Source organism: Lepisma saccharinum, chromosome 13, assembly GCF_977018435.1.
Source record: "Lepisma saccharinum chromosome 13, izLepSacc3.1, whole genome shotgun sequence".
NCBI lineage: Eukaryota > Metazoa > Arthropoda > Insecta > Zygentoma > Lepismatidae > Lepisma > Lepisma saccharinum.
Window position 1 is genome coordinate 25,711,183 of NC_139241.1, and position 22,077 is coordinate 25,733,259.

Here is a 22,077-nt window from a genome sequence, read left to right on the forward strand (position 1 = left end):
ATGTGAAAAATTTGATCTGTAGTTGATCTGTTACGTTTAAATCCACATTGATAATCACCTATAATTTCATTAGCATATGGGGTTAGTCTTGTTAAAATAATGTTAGACAATATTTTATATGTTGTTGAGAGTAGAGAAATTCCACGGTAATTATTGCAGTTCATTTTATCACCTTTTTTAAACACAGGAACAATTATGGATTCTTTCCACTGTTGAGGGATTTCTTCTTTATTCCATATTAAACAAATTAATTTATGAATTTGACATATTAATGAATTTCCACCATATTTAATTAACTCAGCTGGTATTAAATCAATGCCAGGTGCTTTGTTATTCTTTAGCCTTTTAATTGCATCTTTAACTTCAGTCAAGTTAGGTTCTGGAACTAAAGGTTCTGCTGTGTGGACTTCATTTACTTCTGATTTATCTCCTATATGAACATTTAAAAGGTCATTAAAGTAGTTCTTCCATCTATTTAAAATATCGTTTGGGTCAGCTAGAAGATCACCATCTTTATCTTTTATCAAGTTTACTTTAGGTTGCCACCCCTTTCTAAACTCATTTACACCTTTATATAAATCTCTGATATTTTTATTTTTGCTGCTTGTTTCAATTTCGTTAATTTTGCTTTTCAAGTAATCTCTTTTTTTACTTCTAAACGTGCGGTTAACTTCTCGCTTTATTCTATTATAATTGTTTAGATTTGTATCATCAGAGTTATTTAAAGAAAGCTTATTGTACAGGAAATTGAACAAGCTTTCCAGTGACATGTAACAAGCATACCTTTGGATAAAAATATGTTTTTGTCACTTGATCTTGATCTTTGACCTTGAATATCTCAAAACATGTCATCGCCAAAAATCGTGAAAAAAATATATTTGGTACCTCATGCCATACTCTAAAACATATCAAAAAATCATTCTGGGACTGCAATGGGATCAGAAGATACAAAATAATATGTGTAACTATGTGACTGATAAAAGCCTCATTACATGAACTATGACGAGTCAAATGTTCCTTAACACCCCCTACAAAATGTAAAGGAGTTTTCCTGGGTATAATTGGTCATGAAAGAAATAGGTTAGGCACAGGGAGATCCCTAGCTGTATGTGTGTCTAGCGCAGGTTCGGCATATTGTTGACCGCCATATTGAATTCAAAGCAAAAAATTTCAAAGGAAAGGGGGTGATGTGATATATCAAATCAGGCTAGAATTTCACGAGAAATGAAGCGGCGAAGGTTTTTCCAACGTATCTTTAGCCAGCAAAAAGTTATTACTGCATGCTTGTAACCATTTTCTCCTTTTCGAGGTGTTAAAACAAAGCATTAGAATGCTTCTAACGTCTTAGGAACTCGTCGAGATCACGCTGACATCTCTGGAGAGTATGAGTTTGTATGAGTTGATGTTTTAAGTCCACTTTATGCACAGTAAGGCTAATTGGGACTGGACCTATAGTTTAAAGTGGGATCCGAACCACTTATGCCTCCACCGGGTATCGAACCCGGGACCCCTCGATTACAAGGCAATGACGACATATCTGGAGAGAAAGAAGTATACGCACCATTGCATATGATTTTAATCAACGACATTCACCAAATAGTTGAATTGTGAAGAATATTGGGAAAAGTATCTCAAACAATTACGTGACACTTCCTTTGGAATGAAAAATTCTTCAGTGTTTTTATGTTCACGGTGAAGTTAATAAAAAGAATATGCAATACCTGTGGTTTGATAATATACAGTAGACAGATCCCAGCCGAATGGTTGTTGCTGGTAAGCGAATGATGTGGTATAGTGTATGGAGAACTGGAATGGTTGGTCCATATTCAACAACGGAACCTTAAATGATGAGGGCTTCTTGGATCTGTTAAGTGAACAGGTTTTTCATCCTTGCTTATGGGATATGGCATTTTTCGAGAGTTTTGAAACAGGACAGAGCGTGACCACACTATGTGAACATTGTGGCAATTGCTTCATGGTAAATTTCTAGGTAGATTGATGGGCAGACGGGGATCTATTAAAAGGCATGCACATTCCTCAGATCTAACATCTTAGGAGGACTTTTACCTTCAGAAACATTTGAAGAGAATGGTGCATGCACTAAAAGTCCATGATATTAACCATCTGAGAGAAGGCATAGTTGCTGCGTTCAATGATGTTGCACCTGCTACATTGCCAAATGTTCTATGTGAGTGTAAGAGACATCAACGAGTGTGCTCAGAGGAACATTGACAACATTATAATGTGCATATATCGTAAGTGAAAAAAGATATGCGTATAACTTTTTGCTGGTTAAATATATGTTGGAAAGACCTTCACTGCTTCATTTCTTGTGAAATTCTAGCCTGATTTGATATATCACATCACCTCCTTTCATTTGAATTTTTTGCGTTTAATTCAATATGGCGGTCAGCAATATGCCAGACCTTCGCTTGACACACACAGCTAGGGATCTCCCTGTGCCTAACCTATTTCTTTCATGACCAGGATAACTCCTTTACATTTTGTAGGTGGTGTTAAGGGACTTTTGACTCGTCATATTTCATGTAATGAGGTTTTTATCAGTCACATAGTTACACATATTATTTGTATCTTCTGATCCCCTTGCAGTCCCAGAATGATTTTTTGATATGTTTTAGAGTATGGCATGAGGTACCAAATATATTTTTTTCACGATTTTTGGTGATGACATGTTTTGAGATATTCAAGGTCAAAGATCAAGATCATGTGACAAAATTATATTTTTATCCAAAGGTATGCTTGTTATATATCACTGGAAAGCTTGTTCAATTTCCTGTACAATAAGCTTTATTTGAGCTTCCTAGGCAAAATAGGGATGGAGTTACAGCACATTTAGTACAGCTAAGCAGGCTCAACAAGGAACAATTTAAGCAAACTTTGACCTTCAATAATCTAACAATTACAAGACAAACGAAACTAAAAAAATTTCATAGTTACTACGTTTCATGCATAGTTTCAACTCCCCAAATTTCATGAAAATCGGAGATGGTCAGGTTGGAAATTGTACATATCTGTGTTGATTTGGCATGGAATGACTCATATTATATTGAATATGTATGCAGATTCCAAACAGCAATGATCCAACATGTATATCATGTCTCTAATGTTTGTTATTAAAAAAATAAACATAAATAACTGTCCAATGAAAAATTGCACATTTTGACTTTAGTGCTTTTTCTCAAACAGCCTAGTACCTTCTCGGTGGTGTAGTGGTAATGTTGCTGCCTTGTATTCAAGGGGTCCTGGCTTCAATACATGGTGAAGGCACATAATGGTTCAGATCCTACTTTAAGCTGCAAGTCCAGTCTCAGTCTTTGCATAAAAGTGGACTTGAAAACTCAACAATAACAACTGAACAGCCTAGAAATAGTGATGCTCAAAATATAAAACCTTTACAATATTATTAAAATATTTGTGGATATAGGATTATAAGAATAAGTGTGGGAAACAAAAAATGTTTGGTAGCCCTACAGTGGAGTCAAGGAACACAGGATGTGAAGGAGCACTTACACATATGTGAAATGCACGGTCCTACAGGTTATCCTGTAAATCAGTTCAAGCCTCATTAATACAGTTGCAAAGCTGGAAGAAAAATTTACCCTTCAGTTCCTACCAAAAAAGTCATATATTTGCAACCGAAACTTACTTTGTCGTGGTTAACTCCTAAACGCATGAATTATTTTGTCATTTTTTTTTCTTATTTTTAGTCTAATATCATTTGTTATGTACTAATAAGCGATTTTGAATCATTTTTAGAAAATGTTCATTTGCCCTTTTCGAATTATGCCCCGTTACCACATGGTAATGCTATGTTCACCCCTAGAAATTGATTATTTATTTAAAATTTGGAAATTATTAAATTAACTTTAAAATTGCTTTCAAAATTTCGTTATTTTTTTAAAAATACAAATATCATGGATCCATTGTACGAGGCATGTCAGGAAAGTAAAGATACAACTGATATATATCTTAGGGAAAATATGTAAGGCATGAGCTGGCAACACTAACAGTGGCCTTGATCCTTACTCTTTCCAGTAGCGTTCATTCTCAGTGCTGCGTTGAATCTTGTGAGAGACACACATGCTGGAAATGGCTGTGACGATAAAGAATCCCGCCAAATGTGAAGTGCAGGCTGTGATGTGGTTCCTCCGGGCAAAAGGCGAATGTCCCGCGGTGGCTCAGTCGGTAACGCGTCTGACTACCAAGGTAAAGGTCCCGGGTTCGATCCCCGGCCGGTTCGAATCCGGGAACTTTTCTAACGATGGAAGCGGCCCCGGTGCCCACCCAGCATCGAATAACATGGGTACCTGGGGGAAACTCTGGGGGGTAAAGGCAGTCAGGGGCGTGATGCTGATCACATCATCCCCACTCACGACCGGATCAAGAAAGTGTGGGGCGTTACCCCCACACCTCCTATACGCCTTCATGGTGTTGTGCTACGCACAGGGGAACACTTTAATTTTTTTTAAAAAAAGGCGAATGTCCAGCAAATTGCAGCAGTTTATGGGAACATTATGAATCGTCAAAATGTGCCTTCGCAGGAGGTAGGATAGATAATGTTCCCATAAACTGAGTCAATTTGCTGGACATTCGCCATTTGCCTGGAGAAACCACATCACAGCATGCACTTCGCATTTGGCGAGATTCTTTATCATCACAGCCATTTCCAGCACATGAGACTCCCACAAGACTCAGCACAGCACTGAGAATGAACGCTACTGGAAAGAGTAAGGATCAAGGTTACTGTCAGTGTTGCCAACTCATGCCTTACATATTTTCCCTAAGATATATATCAGTTGTATCTTTACTTTCCTGACACACCTCATACATTAATCTCACATTCTCCAAGCTAAACACGCTCAGCTAACATAATTAATACTCTATCCACATATTGTTTATTACTCTTAAATATTCACTTATCATAGAAATGTATGAAACGTGGAACGGGATGTCCAACAACATATTTGACACGTCCAATAGGAACACTACTGGTGGACCACCAGCACACTGCACTTTTTTAAAAAACTTATCTGTGTGTTGTAATTAGTTGCCAAGCTCCCTTAGGTGTAAAACGAAATGATGTCTTGTAGCATAGAGCAATTTCCCATATAAATTCAAGTTGGGAGAATTTTTGCCTATGAAATTCATGTATCGTATGGATAAGAGGGGCTGAAGCTTTTCTAAATTTGCTTTCAGTGGAATCTTGTTATACTCTTGCCTTGATAGATGTCAAAATAAATGAGGTATGCACGGAAGGTTTTCAAGCACCAGGCAGGCTTTGTAACCAAATCTTGTAGGTTTACTTCTAATAAATTGCTTGGAAGAATGTTTTCCACAATGCTGGATTACAGAATCAACAAAGCTGAGCCACTGAACAGGTACAAAATGTTCCATGAAATTGTAATTTATTATTATTATTGTCCGACTACCATGCGAGACCCAGGTTCAATCCCCGGCTGTGCAGAACACAGATTTTGCCCTGTTCAAGCTGTTCCAGCACCCCACCTAGCATCCTATAAAGTGGGTACCTGGATAAAACTCTGGGGGGAGTGGGTAAAGGTGGCCAGGGTTATGATGCTGATCACATCATCCCCACCTTCGGCCGTGATCAAGAAAGTGTGGCCCTAACTACACACCCCCTATACGCGCCCATTTCATGGTGTGGTGCAAAGCACAGGGGAGCACTTTATTATTATTTTATTATTATTAACATAAAATATTAGGGCTGAGCCGATACCGATATCTTAACCAATACCGATACTTGTATAATTTCAGTTTAAAATAACAAAGGCTAGTTATTAAGTCCCAAAACTCATCACATCACATTCTATTAATGATATCAAATACTCCCAAATTATTACCATATAGCATTATATCACTTTCTACTCTCAAAGGATGCAAAAAAATAAGTTTTTTAAATGTTGCAGATACACCAAAAAAATCGGTGGATTATTATAAGTGTCCCTGCTTCATTTCATGATCTCCAATTTCATTATACATGTTGTTAAGGGGAGACAAAGTTATAGCGTGTAATATAAAATTTATGTAGTACATATAGCGTACATCTTGCACAAGGAATGCAAAATAAATACAAATGTAAACATCATTCTTATGCCTTAGATTAACCTGTAAGGAAGGAAAATGACTGAAAACTATACACAACTGCTCATTTTGCAGTTCTGTAAATGTCCTGCTGTGTCACTACAATGTCGGTATCCGGCAACAGTCACACAGAAGGGTAGAGCACAAGAAGAAAATCCACAACCCTCCCTCCCACAGCGACATTCATCCCTTTCCCAGGAACTCCGGAATTAGCCTAGCATTATAATAATGCTGGTTTTGAAAACATTACGTTCTTAACCCACGAGTTTGCGAGCAAGAATTGGCAATGAATTGTTTCTTTTATTTCTACATAGCGTTGACCACCAGGCAGTTACATGCCATCAATGTCACATTTGGGCACAGCGCTTTCACTTTAGTCCTGCCTTTGATCTTGTCATCTGCTTCCCAGAAGGTGTATCATTTTCAGAAATGTACATGGAATTCTTGTGCAGGACCCCAACCTGTCACAAAGAAGGGTGAACGAACCTTTCAAATGGACAAACCTTGACAAATAAGTTATCCCTCTTGGATGCTCTAGTCACTCAAAATCTTTGGTATTGGATGGTATCGGCGAAAAATATTGAACCAATACTTGCCAATACCGATACCACTGGTATCAGCATATACCGATACAGTGATATCGGTATCGGCTCAGCCCTATAAAATGTAAATGACAATAATAAGACGACAAAAGGTTTTACAACATAAATTTCTTGCTTTACATGCAATAACAATAAAATAAATTAAATTAATTGTTGAAAAGCCTGTAGCTACTGTATCTGCATAGCATTACCATACGGTAACACCACCATTATGAGTAAAATTCGAACAAGTTATTCAAATTCTTGAACATGAAACATGATAACTTTTACATTACATGTGTTTACTAAATGCTGAAAACATTCAGAACTCCATAATGAAAGACAATCAGATAAAAACACATTTACTTTCCAGCATATGACATTTTGAATAAAAAAAGTGAAGGTCAAAGCAAATCCATCCTCTCACAACAATGCCATTATCCGGATCGAAACTAATTGTCTCAAACACAAGCTTTATGCTTCCTAGAGCACTCCTGGCACTAGAAATACCTACACTCATTGTAGGCAAGCTTCTAGCATGAAAGTGTCTGAATGTTCAGCATTACCATATGGTAATGCTATGCGTTTAAGGGTAAATGGAAGGAAGCTATACTTTTCCATTTGGTCATTAAAGAATATGATTGGACTCTCAAATGAATTAATTTCTATGGGTCCGTCTAGATTATAAAGATTTCTTATTTAAATCTAATATACATCACAAAATTTTATAACTTAAAAACCAGCATGAATATCCACTATAGTGTTTTCATGTTATTAACAATCAATTCAGTGTTGAAAAACTTGTGGATCTTTAATTGAGTTGTATTCATGAGTCATCTGCACTAAAAATATATAAACTGAATACTTCCAAAATCTTTTAATGTATATTATACTTTCTGCCAACAATATATTTTCAAGTGGGAAAGTTGATTTGGTACATTTTCTATGATATATCTGAAATCTGAAAAACTAAAGTAAATTGAAAAATAAGTACTGCATTTAAAATCTTTTTATCTTTAATTCTTATTTTATAAAAATACATTTCTTATTCTATATGACTCAATGTGGTATAGGTAAAAACTAGGACTGAGAAGATACTGATGCTAATGTATCAGTTGGAATTCATCACCGATGCCAGCTGATACTTTATCCAGCTTATTGGTCTTTCATGACATTTTTGTGGAGTGTAATTATCCTGGAAATTATGCAAAATCCAAACTTTCCTTTCATTTTGCATAAATTTTACACGAAAAATTGTATTTTTTATTACATAACATCTATTTTTATATTCAGATGTAATTCATGAATATTCGGAAGCAAATTTCCTGGTAAATTGATGCATATAATTGGGCAAGAATATTTACACAGCAATATTGATCAATATTTTGAACAAAGTTTAATTATTTCAATTTTCAAGTATCGGTATCGGATTGGTGGGAATCGGTTAAGAGTATCGGTTATCAGTTCAGCAATAGTAAAAATCTTTTCATCTAATAACCCATTACTACATTGATTTTATAAGGTAGAGATAGTTACATGGACATTAGAAAGAAAGAACATTCCATTTTTATTAATATGTATTTGCTATAAAATTACTTCATTCACACACCACTAGGTAAAGCAATTACTTTTACCAAAGTATAAGGTGCCAATACATTTGAAACAATTAAAAAGACTCTTCAACTTTACAAACATAAGCATTTTACTGTTCCATCTTATTTATTCACTTCAAATGAAATCAACTGTTTAATTCCCTTGTACAGACATGCAAGCAAGCGGCTAGATAGAAATCCAATGAAGCGTTACACAGAAACCAGAGAAGAAAAAGAGAAAACACATCTTGTCCAGCCAACTGTTGAATTTTCCAGAAGAGTTAAGCATTCTTGTGACCTTCTACTATTATACGTGCATGTGGAAAAGCTGTGAATATTTTAGGTTTTCTTTGAATCCAATCACATTCTTGAAGGATAGTTCGCACTTGCAAGAACATAATCATTCATTTCTGAGCACGGAAAATATGACCAACACCTCTGCAAAATTCACATGTTATTTTCAACACTTGGCATCCAATCTCTCTCTTGATTAAAGAAAATGTCTTGTCACGACCGCACAGCTTGCTTCTCCAGTAATGGTCTGCTGACTTCATTGTAGAGGACGTCAGATATCCTTCAGGTCTTCCGGGAGAGGGTTCTTTGGGTGCTTGTTCTCAAAATGCTGCTTGTAGGTCTTGGGATCCGGCATTTGTGCCTACAATTGCAGATGGTCATGTGATTAATAAGCATATAAATAGCCTAGTGTTAACACACCCACACATTTGCATGTATGTGTGCACATAGAAATAAATATGTGAGTGTATCAGTACACTCATGATTTATAGATACATTTATAGTACATTTTCTAAACACACAGGTCATAATAACACTAACATAAATTGCAGTATAAATAAAACATATTTTTGAAAAGTAAAGCAAAAGTAAAGTGTTCCCCTGTGCTTTGGCATACAGGGGGGTGTAGTTAGGGCTCCACACTTTCTTGATCATGCCCGAAGGTAGGGGTGATGTGATCAGCACCACACCCCTGGCCACTTTTACTCCCCACTGTTTCCTCCAGGTAACTATTTTGGTAAAACAAATTTCCAGACTGTACTATGGTGCTTTAACATGCCACTAATAACCAAATAGGAATTGTAGCTTTCCTGGCGACGTGATTCAAACAAGTGTTACCAGCCAGGTTAAATCGGCGTTAGCTTGCAACATTTCGAGTGCATACATTGCTCTCATCTTCAAGAAATGTAAAAATGGAGACCAGTGTAGGGTTATATATATATATATATATATATATATATATGACTATGATGGGGCAGAGCTTGGATGTAGTCTTACTATTGGTTCGCTCTGGATCCTGGTGTTCTGTGCTGTGCTTTTACAGAGAAGTGGGTTTCAGTCATGACTGAGCTGGAGTCTCACATCCTTGTTGAGATTGGTGCTCCTCGTGAAAGGCTATGGCTTTCTTTACTTGTCGGTCCCAGTAACTGGCAAATTTGGCCATTATTTTGGTGTCTGCAAATAAAACCCTCAGTGATGCTGTATAACATGTTAGTGTGGGACACCATACATAGGTCAACCAGAAAAGTCAGGACTAGCTGAACCCAACATCACCGAGGGACACAGGATATTATCACTATCTTTAAGTAAGGAAGCTAGAAGTCAATCAGGAAGTGAGCCTAATGGATGGACCTAAGTGCTGTGTAAGAGTGGCATAACAACCCTAAACCTGCCATTCTAACCTAACACATAAGGTATTATTAGATTTTAATTGTTAAAAATAATGCATGTAAGTTGGTTAGGAGGGTTACATTTGGTGCTGTCAACATGTTTGAGAAACCAATTTTTGCAAAGTCTTAGTAGCTGGATGTGTCCAACACCAAATCCACCCCCTTCCCTTGGGATGTGTGTTCTGACATGACACTCATGCAGGTGACAGCAAACACTATTTTTATTAACTCTCGTTTTACTGCCGGTTGAGGATGAGCAACGATATGATGAAGGGACGCTCACAAAGAACACCCATGCTGGGACCCTTGGCATCATAGCATGCTGTGATAACCATTCTGCCACGGAGGTTGGCAGCGAATAACGGTTTCTTGTTTTTTTTATTAATGATGTTAATTTTTGTAATTATTATTATAACTACCATATAACTGCACAGACATAAACCAAAAATGCAACGATGCAAAATTAATGATTTTTTTTTTAGTTTTAATCAACGATAAAAAAATGTGTCAGGCACTCATGTAATAATTGGTTCTTGTTTTGTTATTAATGATGCTAATTTTGTAATTATTATATAACCACCAAATAAACACCAAAGGAAGTAGCGATTCAATAGCAAAAATGTTTTCTTAAATGTTAGTGTTAAATAAGAGAGTGGGCCTTTGAGGCTCCCCCTCAGGTTAATAAGCTTCTTGTACAGCATGTACACTAGGTTACTGGCCCGATGATACCATATGGTATCATCAAAAGTAAGGTTGTACTGGCCCGATTATACCATATGGTATCATAGTGCTCATTATGAAATTAATGTGCTTTTTGGACCTTCATACTTTTATGTTTGGGTGGAAGCTCTGACACAGGTCTGGAGCAAGCCTGGGAAATTCACATTGATGACCAACTCCTCCCCTCTCCCCCTCCGCAACATATCCATGCCACATTTCCGAACAGAGTTTCACATTTTGGCTCATTATTCAACTTGTATGGCACCCAGGAACATGAAACATGTTTCATTGTCTTGAGAAACGTCCATTCTTTGAAAAGAATACTAAGGTTTGTGCCTTCTCCCCAAAATAGCGGGAGAAGAGGAAAGGCGCAAACTCCAGATTTTTTTGTTTTTTTCCATTGAAATTCGGGGGGCATGCCACTCCCCCCCACCCCTTCCTCGGTTCGGCGTTCTGAATTGTACAAAGTTGCATGCTCTGATGTTTTAGCTGCAAAACAAAAGTTATCCGAAGTAGATTGCTCCCATAGTGCCAGAGTTATAACAATTTTCTAAGCAATATGCAAATTACCTATTTTTCATAAAAAAAACAGTTTCACATTTTGGCTAATTATTCAACTTGTTTCAAGGGGTATGGCACCCAGGAATATGAAACATGTTTCATTCTCTTTGGAAACGTCCATTCTTTGAAAAGAATACTAAAGTTCGCACCCTCTCCCCAAAATAGTGGGAGAAGAGGGGGCAAACTCCAGATTTTTGTTTTCTTCCATTGAAATTCGGGGGTCGTGCCCCCAACCACTCTTCCTCGGTCCAGCATTTTGAATTGTACACGGTTGCATGCGCTGATGTTTTAGCTGGAAAACAAAAGTTATCCGAAGTAGATTGCTCCCATAGTACCAAAGAGTGTTCGAATTTAAAATTCCCCGACATAAACCTGCTCGGCCATCTAAAGGTTAAGTTTGTTCAACATTGTTCAAAATAAATAAAAATAATATACATGTAACAATCACAAAGTTGGCTTAAGATAAAAGTGGCATCTTCATTTCCAAACCTGATTTCCCTGACCTTTGCACTTACAGGTGGATTTCCCAGATTTTTTTCATTTCAGTGGGAATCCTGTGAAATTTTACCAGCATTCAGTCATATTAAGTAATTTGCAACAGTCACAATCAGAATCCAAATGTGAAAATTTCAGTCCCATCAGGGATGAATTGTACAATGGCATTCCATTTCACTACAGCTGATCAACTGTTACACTTCAACTTGTAAACACAGACTGCAGTCGACCGACCTTCACATCGGGACTGACCACCATGTCTGAGACATACACATCACGCCATCTGCAGTGCAGTAGTGGAGTTTCCTGTCCCCACCCTTGATTGTGTACAAGACACCTGTAGTAGATTGAAGAGGATCCCCTGGCAAGAATTCTCACTGCCTGTGACATTGTTCGAACGTCCCTGGGGTTGTTCCAACGGGTATGCCAGAACTTTGTGCGACGATGTCATGCCACTTTGAACAACTGTTGTGAAACTTGTGCAGGTTATAAAAATATTACATCTTAATACATGGATTTTCACTTATCACTTTTGACTAAGTTGTTTCCGGACCAGGGTTCCTTATTTGATACATGTGCCCTTCCTTCTCCATCATCCCTGAAAGTTTGAATCATCAGCCCAGAAACACCCTGTATATAGACTCTGCTGCACATAAACATTCCATATTAGGTAAGGTAAAGTTGCCCCTCCAAGCAGCACCATGCCATGAAGGCACAGTTAGGGGATTTGGTGGTTGGGTCCCACACCCCCAACTACATATTCTCGATCTCGGCCATTTTGGAGGTGATGTGATGAGCATCATGCTCTGGCCACTTTTACCCTCCAGGGTTGTTCCCAGTTACACATTGATTTGAGGCTGAGCGAGCCTCAGAGCCACTTTGTGCAGGGACTATGCCAGTAAAATTTCAAACCCAGAACACCCACCTCAGGAATCTAACCCCGGTCTTCCACATGGTAGTCTGACACCATACCAACTAGGCCACAGCGGCTCTAATTCCAGTTAGCAAAAAAATATTTTTTCAGGAACTGAGAAGGCATCAACAATCGATTTTTTTATTGCCAATAGCACACAGACTAATAATAGAATGAAAAAGTAGAATCTATAAAAATGATTTGCCGCAATACAAGAACCGTTAATTTTCAAATACAGTCTGCTCTGCAAAAAAGGCCCTATTTTAGAGAGTCTATATATAGGGGTTAATACAATGTCATTTCACATTTAAACCTGTAATTTCATGGCAGAGTGATTAGCACATCACACTATGACACCAGGGGTCCCAGGTTCGAATCCAAGCCCTGAACACGGATGTTTGAATTTTGTGAGTGTCCATTCATCAATTTCATCATATCACAACTAATCCCCATCTTCGCAAATTAGCCAAAAGTGGCATAAAAAGCAAAGTAAAATAAAGCAAATCAATCAATTAAACCTGTAATTCAGGATAAAAAACACCAACAAATTCATTGACCTTCCAGAATGCACTTTAGTGGATGGAGCCTCGTGCACATGGCTAGCCACTCTGGGTGGTACACTCACCTCACTTAGTACACCGGCAGTTTGTTTCTTTATACAGCATGTTTGCAGAAGATACAATTAAACCCACAAGTGTATCGATATACTCTGTATAAAACACACCATATTACTAACTTCGTTGTCTATACATGTCAAGTGTGGGCTTTAAGCTTGCTTCAAGGTACAAAAAAAAAATCATAGCTCGAGAACTTGAGCCCCAGAATGACAAGGCTTTAACCATTTGCCGCCCAAGGCCTTTTTCAGAAGTAAGCCTCGGTTGCCCAAGCCGATTTTGAGCAAAATGCACAGTTTCAATTAAATGAGTGTAGATCGGAAGCTAATTGCCCTCGAGAGATGAGTGATATACCGTTGTACGCGGAATGAACCAGAGATTCAGACTATATGAAATTTTTGCAAATTTGGCATATATGTGGCAGGGGGAGGGGGCTATCAAAATTCCAAAATTTCGGGAAAAAACATTTTGTTCCCCCCCCTCCCCTCAAGCAAAAAGTACATGACAGTGTCGACATGCACATGGAAATGATCGCTAACATGTAAGGAACACAAAAATATTTGCATTATTATCATATGACCAATGTAACTTGAGTTATACCCCCAAAAGGAATGGTCGGGATGTCACTGATTCAAGCTTCAAAATGCAGCGGTACTTTGAAATGACTATGCCCTAGAGATATGAAAGATATACCGTTGTGCGCAGAATGAATCACAGATTTAGACGATATGTAATTTATGCACATTCGGCGTATATATGGAGGGGGAAAGGGGGGAAATCCCCTGAAAATACTTTTTTTTTAAAAAAAAGGGATCTCCCCCGCCCCCCGAAAAAAGGATATGAAAAGTTCAAAATGCACATAGAAATTATTGCTGGCATGTAAGAAACAGAAAAATATTTGCATCATTGTCATATGACCAATGTAACTTGAGTTGTCCCCCAAAAGGAATTGTCGGCACGCCACTGATTCAAGCTTCAAAATGCAGCGGTACCTTGAAATGACTATAGCTCAGAAACTAAATGCCCTAGAGATATGAAAGATATACCGTTGTATGCAGAATGAATCACAGATTCAGACGATATATAATTTATGCTCATTCGGCGTACATATGGAGGGGGAAAGGGGGGGAAATCCCCTCAAAAATACTTTTCTTAAAAAAAATTGTGTTTCCCCCGCCCCGAAAAAAAATGTAAATATGCACAAAATGCAAAATTTATGCAAATTTGGTGTATATATGGAGGGGGAAGGGAGAAAGCCCCCAAAAATTATTTTAAAAAATTGTCACTTCACCCAAAAAATGTCCTCGCACTTGGGCACAAAACGACACCTACGCACAACATTCACGGACGAAAAGCTAGAACGTAGTGACAAATGAGCGCCAATTCTTGCAGCTGCTTGAAATTCTATTTTCAGACAATGCTGGGTAACCCCTGTTGCCACTTGTGGACACTTGTGCTAAAAAAACAAAGGTTTCCTTCAGCGCGCTTCGAAATTCCATTCTCACAACGCAGATTCAACAACCAGTCTCCCCCCTCCCCTCCCCCCACCCATTGCTTGCACCCTCTCGGAAAACTTTCATTTTGACATTGGATACTGATAAACAAGCTTCCTTCGAATGCACTTAGCTGGAGGGAGTGAAAAGCATTGCTTTAGAACAACAAAGCCGGTCTTCTTGTGTCGGCAAAAAATTGAACTTGAAAAGAGATGCAAAAGAGAAGTCCCTTTTCCCACCTTTCCCCCTCCATGTTCATGAAGACAAAAAAAAATGCAAAAAAATATTTCTGTTAAATACTTGTGTTAGGAACAATATAAAAAAATAAAATCGAAATTCTAGTCAAAAATAGAAAAGTTATAACGTAAAAACTACGACCTTGACACAGAGTCTCGATCGAGATGCTTGGTCCCGTGAGGGTTACTTTTGGGTATCTCGATCGAGATTCTTGGGCACCAAAAGGTTAAAAGAGGAACATAGGTTAAGCGAAGGTGGAATTTATAAATTTTACCTTCCAATAATCCAGATATTATTAGAATGATTGAATCAAGAAGACTTAGGTGGGCAGGCCATGTGGCATGAATGGGAGAGGAAAGAAGAGTTTACAGGATTCTTGTTGGGAAACTTGATGGTAAGAGACCAGTAGGAAGACCAAGACAAAGATGGAGGGATAATGTTGAGATGGACCTAAAGGAAATGAGTAGGAATGGAAAATAATATATAGATCTTGCTCAGGAAGGCCACCAAAATAGACTAAAGTGAATGAAAAATGTAGTATGTAGTAGTGGTACATTCATTCCTACAACCATGCAAAGTTTCAATGAAAAATTAGCTGATACTTCTTTGGGTAAAAAGTAATAATGTATAAGAGTGCAACAACAATTGGAGGTTGGTGAAGAAATTTGAGATATCCGGGTCAGTTGCTACCATAAATTTGCCTGGGTGGAAACATAGTCGTCGCACAGAAGAAAACATTGCAGTATTGCAAGACAGTGTGAATGTTACCCCTGCGAAGTTACTTCACAGCCATTCACAACAGTTGGGAATATCGGTATCCTGATTGCAACGAATACTGAAAAAAGACCTTCATATGCACCCATGCAAGGTTCAGTTGACGTACAAGATCAAAGCAACCAATCATGCGAAACAAAGAAATTTTGCACAGTGGATTTTGACAAAACAAGAAGAGGACGGGAATTTTGCAAGAATAATAATCTTCAGGGACGAGGCACATTTCCACCTCTCAGGTTTTGTGAACAAACAGAATTGCAACATTTGGGGTCAAGAAAACCCCAGATTGATACACGAAGAACAATTGCATTCGCTATGAACCACAGTTTGGTGTGGTTTTGGTTAGGAGGTGTGATTGGTACCTTCTTTTTGAAGATGGAAATGAAAATGCAGTTACGGTAAACGGTCATTGTTATCGGGACATGATCAGAAATTTTGTGGCCTGCTATGGATGAATATACCATGAATATGTGGTTTCAGCAGAACTGGGCTACCTGCCACACATCCAACGAGACAATAACCTTAATTCAAGAAAAATTCCCTGGCCACGTGATCTCACTTCGTGGTGACCAGGAGTGGCCTCCCAAGGTTTTGTGACCTCACCCCACGTGATTTATTTTTATGGGGTTATGTGAAGTCACAAGTGTACATGAACAAACCTCACACAATCCCCGAACTGAAGAGGGAAATTCAACGGGTAATTGGCGAAATCAAGAGAGACCTCTGTAAAAGTCATCGTGAACTTTACAGATCGAGTTACTGCCTGCCTAGAAAATGGAGGTGGGCATATGCCAGATATCATTTTTCACTTTTAAATTGGCTGGGCATATGCCAGACATTTTCTCATTTTCACTATGAAATCATAGTGAATGTGGAAAATAATAAAAACATAAACTTCAATTTTCATGCAATTTAGGCTGAGTTATTGCATTTTCAAAAACTGCACACTTTATGAAACACCCTTTATTAATAGCTGGCAAATGAGATGCCTCACTATGCAACAAAGGTTTGGAAGACTGGTATTTTATAGCTTTTTAAATTAGGTTGCTCAAGTCCGAACACTTTATGCCATTCGCAGTCTTTTGCCCAATCCATAAATGTATAACAAAAGTATATTCTGCTTCTTTCAGCACATCCAGCTAACCAAGGAAACCTTTAGGCATGACATAATCATTAAAAAGCCTACCAGAATCACAAGGGCTTTTAGGACAATAATAGACGCATTATCATTGTAGATGATCTAACTATTGATTGATTGAATTTATTCTACTTCGCTTTTCTGCCAGTTTTTGATTAGTCGTGAAGATGAATATGGGTGATAATATTGATGAAGTTGAAGGGACAACCATCCTAAACACTCCGTCATGGAGGTCGGGGGATGATCCAACTATTGTACACGCAACTGATGTAACAGTGCCAATTAGTAATTCAGACCACTGTCTGACTTACATCACATTGCATCTTAAAAACCTAATAAACATTTCAAAATAATTTCATCTAGATCAATCGATGTTAAGAGTTTTGTATCGAATAAATAAGCTTTCTTAATGATATATTAATTTTGTGGGTCAAGTGGTGAAGCAGGCACAGGCAGAACTTCGCCCTATAATAAATAATCTTATTTCTAACCTTTCATACCACGAGGACTGAAAACTCAGACAAAAACTGGTGTTTTTAAAGTTTTTAATGCACATAGCTGTTCGTGCAATAAATTAAACAAAGAAGTGGTCATTAAGAAGTCCTATAATTGAGTTCAGTAAAGTTACGTCAGTCATAGTACGTGATATAGCTTCACACTATACGAGCATAAAGAACCAGGTAGGAATTCTACTCATGTTGTCTGCGTCGGAAGGCATGAAGGGGCACATGAGCCCTAGAACCAATCAGGTAGCTCCTTATGCTGGTGTACAAGGGAGCCTTTCGTGCATGCTGTAGAGATCCAATCTTTCTCTCCAGACAGTAGAGTCCTTTATGCCAAACCTACCCAGCATGCAACCAGCAAAGGCACTAGAAAAATGCTACAATGAGAGCTGTTAGTGGAACATTGTAGGCATATTGAGATAAATAGCTATTATAATGCCACAGCTCAAACACATGTATAATTAGTAATGTTTTACTTTTTATTTACAGCATTCATGCACTTTTTTCCCCAATTTTAAATCAGAGAACGCCAGGTGTATAGGCATTCTATAATGCTATGCCACTGCCCAATATCAAAAATTATAACAAAGATAATGAAGTATGTATTGACAGTGGTGCAGGGAAATTTATTGGTAATTGCATGACAATTACATCCTCTGTAAAACTTCATACCCAACACCCACATTAGTCAGTCAACAGTTGATGATGGTAGCTAGTACACTTGAAGGTCCTCAATAGATGGTACTTCAACACAGGTTGATAATAGCTTAGATAGCACATAGTATAATTGATTGATACGGTTAACTTACAAATGGAGTGAAGGGATTCCAAAAGGCTAAGGAAAGGAAGCCTTGACCAACTGTAGATACTTCAAGCATAACAAAACCAGCCACCTAGGGAAATAAACTTTAAACAATTCCCGGCCTCAAAGCTTTAGGGTTAGCCACAAGACCAGCAACCTTACACAATAAAACTTTTACCAAGGAGAAGACTGGGCAATGAAAAGACCACAGGATATCAATATACAGACTCATGCAAGATCCAATGATAATGAGAAAAGATTTATCCTTTTTAGCCTCTTCTGGACAAGCACTTTCCAGGTGTGTTTTTCAAACTTGGTGCAAAGTACAAAAAAATTGTAGCTTGAGAACTAATTGTCCTAGAGAATTTATACATTGTACAAACAAAATAATGAATATTAAAGGAAGAAGAAAATCAAAATTTTACAAAAAAAAATTGTTGATCCAAGTGGCCACCACAATAGTGCAAAGTGAATGGAAAACATATACTAGTAGCATATTGCTACAACCATGCAAAGATGCATTGTAAAATATGTCGATACTTCTTGGGGAAAATGTAACAATGTATAAGGAAAGCAGTGTAGCCAGCTTACAGGAAAAAAATTGATTGTGCTGTACCACAACGCAAGGTGCAATCTGCAAATTCAGTGGGGATGGGAAGTGCTACATAATATGGGAGAGCGAGAATAATTAATTTGGGGGGAAATTTTCGTGAGATGATTTCTAATAATAATTTTATTTAATATAATACATTTTATGTAATAACGAGAACCTCTCTTTACAGCTTAAATTAAAGTTTTATTCTGGCTTAAATCTCCTTAATTAAAATTCACATATGTATTTATTAAAGAGAGGTAAATATATTTAGTCAATTTTTGATGGGTGAAGACGGTCGTGTAATATTTGTTTGATGGTTCGCAGTGCGTGGGTTTGTTCAGTTTAATATAAGTTAGACTACAGGATTTTGATTTTTAATAGTTTGGACATTTGCAACTATGACTTAATTTGGAAGATAAAAAGATCCATTACGTCGCTTCAAGACCATCAATGTCACAGTGCAGACATTAGGACAGTCTGATAGCGATGTATGGAAAAATGATTCCGCTGATGACATGAAAAACTTGCCAGAAAGTTGGCAAGACTTTCTATACTTGGTCGGAGACTATTACGAAGGAATGCCATAACTTTGTCCTCCACAATAATATAAGTAGATAGTTGCTGATCTCCATGCCAGAGTGGTTAGCACAGCATGCTACAACTCCAGGGGTCCTGGACTGGGCACGGGTGTTCTTTATGAGTGTCCCTTCATCAATTCCATCACATTACACAGGGCCACATGGGTTCTGTTATTTTTATAATTTTGGGTGTTTTACATGCATTTGAACTTGCTGATGCTGAAACTGGCATTAGTTTTCTCACATCACGCAAGAATTTTTTACAATTCACGATTTTTATATGTGGGTTGTGGTATGCACATTTCAGTGCAATTGAAGTGATTGTCGCTAGATGTCACTGGTATGCTTCAAAATTATTCAACAAGTAATAAAGACGAACAAGCTTTAAATACAGATAAGTTTTGTATTATTTAAATTAATTAATATGTTCCTTGCCTAAATGCTGAAAATAATACTATGTAAAACATTGATATATCATTTGAAATTAATTTTATATGTAACTCTCAAAAGTCCTAATTTGCATGGTGTGGCCATGGCATCTCGTGGTTGTCTGAATAGCCCAGATATGTTTTGCTACATCTGCGGTGAATGTGTTCCCCGGGTACAGAGACAGGAAATTACAGATTTTGTAAGAAGAGCATATTACGCATACTTTAAAATTAAACTAGGAGATCAAGATAAATTGTGGGCCCCACACAAGGTATATAGATCATGTGTGGAATTTTTACGAAACTGAAGCACAGGAAAGCGGCCATCTATGCCATTTGCAATACCCATGGTGTGGAGGGAGCCTCAGGATCACAGTAATGATTGTTACTTCTGTTCCTGTGAAATTGTAGGTCGAAATATTAGAAACAAGAAAAGGATAGTGTATCCCAATATTCCCTCTGCAATGAGACCTGTGTTGCATGGTCCAGACTTGCCTGTACCGACACCTCCATCAAGTCTTGAGTGTGTAAGTGATCCTGGTTCACTAAGTGATTCAGTGGAAGGAAGTGAAATGGAAGATGACATTTATGATCCCCCTCACGGATCTTGTGACCCTATACCCTTCACTCAAAGAAAAATTTGATGATTTAGTTAGAGACCTAAATTTATCTAAAGAATCAGCTGAGCTTCTTGGTTCCAGACTTAACAAAAAGAACTTGCTGGTTCGTGGAACAACATTTTCCTGGTACACACCGAGAAAAAGAGTTTGTGCCTTATTTCTCGAAACAAGATTTTCTCGTGTTTTGTTGTGATGTGTCCGGTTTGCTGACTAAGTTAAATTTTCCTTGTCTTTGAACTGATTGGAGGCTATTAATTGACTCGAATAAAACAAGTTTAAAATTTGTTCTGTTACATAATGGAATATGTAATATTGCTAATTCTGTGTTACTAAAAGAAACCTACAGCAATATGCAACTTGTTCTTAATAAAATTAAATATGAAGACCATGGTTGGTTGCTGTGTGGGGATCTTAAAGTTTCGAGCATTTTACTTGGACTACAATGTGGATATATACGAAAATGCCATGTTACATCTGTGAGTGGGATAGTAGGGCACTATATTACCACTGGGAAAGAAAAGAATGGCCAATACGGAAAACGTTGAACCCGGGTTCAAAGAACATCGTACAACAACATTTAGTCAGTCCTGAGAAAGTTGTACTTCCTCCTCTTCATATCAAATTAGAGCTGATTAAACAATTTGTGAAGGCACTTAACAAGGAAGGACAATGTTTCCAGTTCATATGCAACAAATTTCCATCCCTGTCATACGGCAAAGTGAAAGAAGGTGTTTTTGTTGGACCAGACATTAGGAAATTAATGAATGATAAATACTTCGAGGAATCTCAAATTACATACATTTTTTGCATTCACACCTTGATAACTATCCACAAAATCTCTGTGAATTAAGCCGAACGGTTTCATCAGGACATGAGGGATATGGAGAAAAGGTATCAAGGACATTGGAGTGTTAGCATGATGGCTGACTACTGTTGGGCATTGTACAGAGAAACGCCAGAAGAAAATCACAAGAAAGTTAGGAAAGCTTACAGAAGAAAGCATGCTAAACAGAACTAAAAAATATGTATTGTGTAATGATTTTCTTGTGTGTATATTATATACTGCTATATGTCATTTTCTATATTATATGGGTCCTTTGTGTCTGTCTATATTCATTTTAAAATAAACATGTTGATGCGTTTAGTGTGATAAGCTACTTATTCTGATTGAAGAAAAGAAAAATTATAATAAAACAGTATGCAATATTGGACAAAGCCCAAATTTTGAAATTTGATTTGTAAGAAAACCTTGCATGATAGAGAAAAACGAATTTCATATTCGTGATCAGCATGGCACAAATAATAAAGTTCACCTATTAAACAAAAAACAACATTAAATTGAATTTAATTTGCGGCCCTGTGTTATCATTCATCCTTGTCTTTGCGATTAGCCTAAAATGGCAGAAAAGCAATGTAAAATGAACCAAATCAATAAGTAAACCATTATGAACATGAAATCACTTGTATATTGCTTTATGGTTCAGGTATGTCATACCATCATATGTATGCAAATGAACAAAAAAGACAGAACTGATATATCACGTGTAATTTTGAAGAAATGACATGGCAATTGATGCTACATGGAATATTCACACTATGCTCCAAGACAGGAAAATTATTGAAATCAC

General features: G+C 37.4%; 1 protein-coding gene across 2 annotated transcripts in view; it reads right to left on the reverse strand.

The window, feature by feature from the left end:
- Positions 1–8,263: 8,263 nt before the first annotated feature.
- The window catches only part of LOC145996905 (zinc finger protein 706-like), a 42,404-nt gene continuing 28,590 nt past the window's right edge, over positions 8,264–22,077 (reverse strand). For both annotated transcript variants that reach the window (XM_083133471.1, XM_083133472.1), the window contains exon 3: positions 8,264–8,951. In XM_083133471.1, coding sequence (XP_082989597.1) covers positions 8,862–8,951 — 90 coding nt within the window. In that variant the 3' untranslated portion in view covers positions 8,264–8,861. The remainder of the gene's footprint in view (positions 8,952–22,077) is intronic.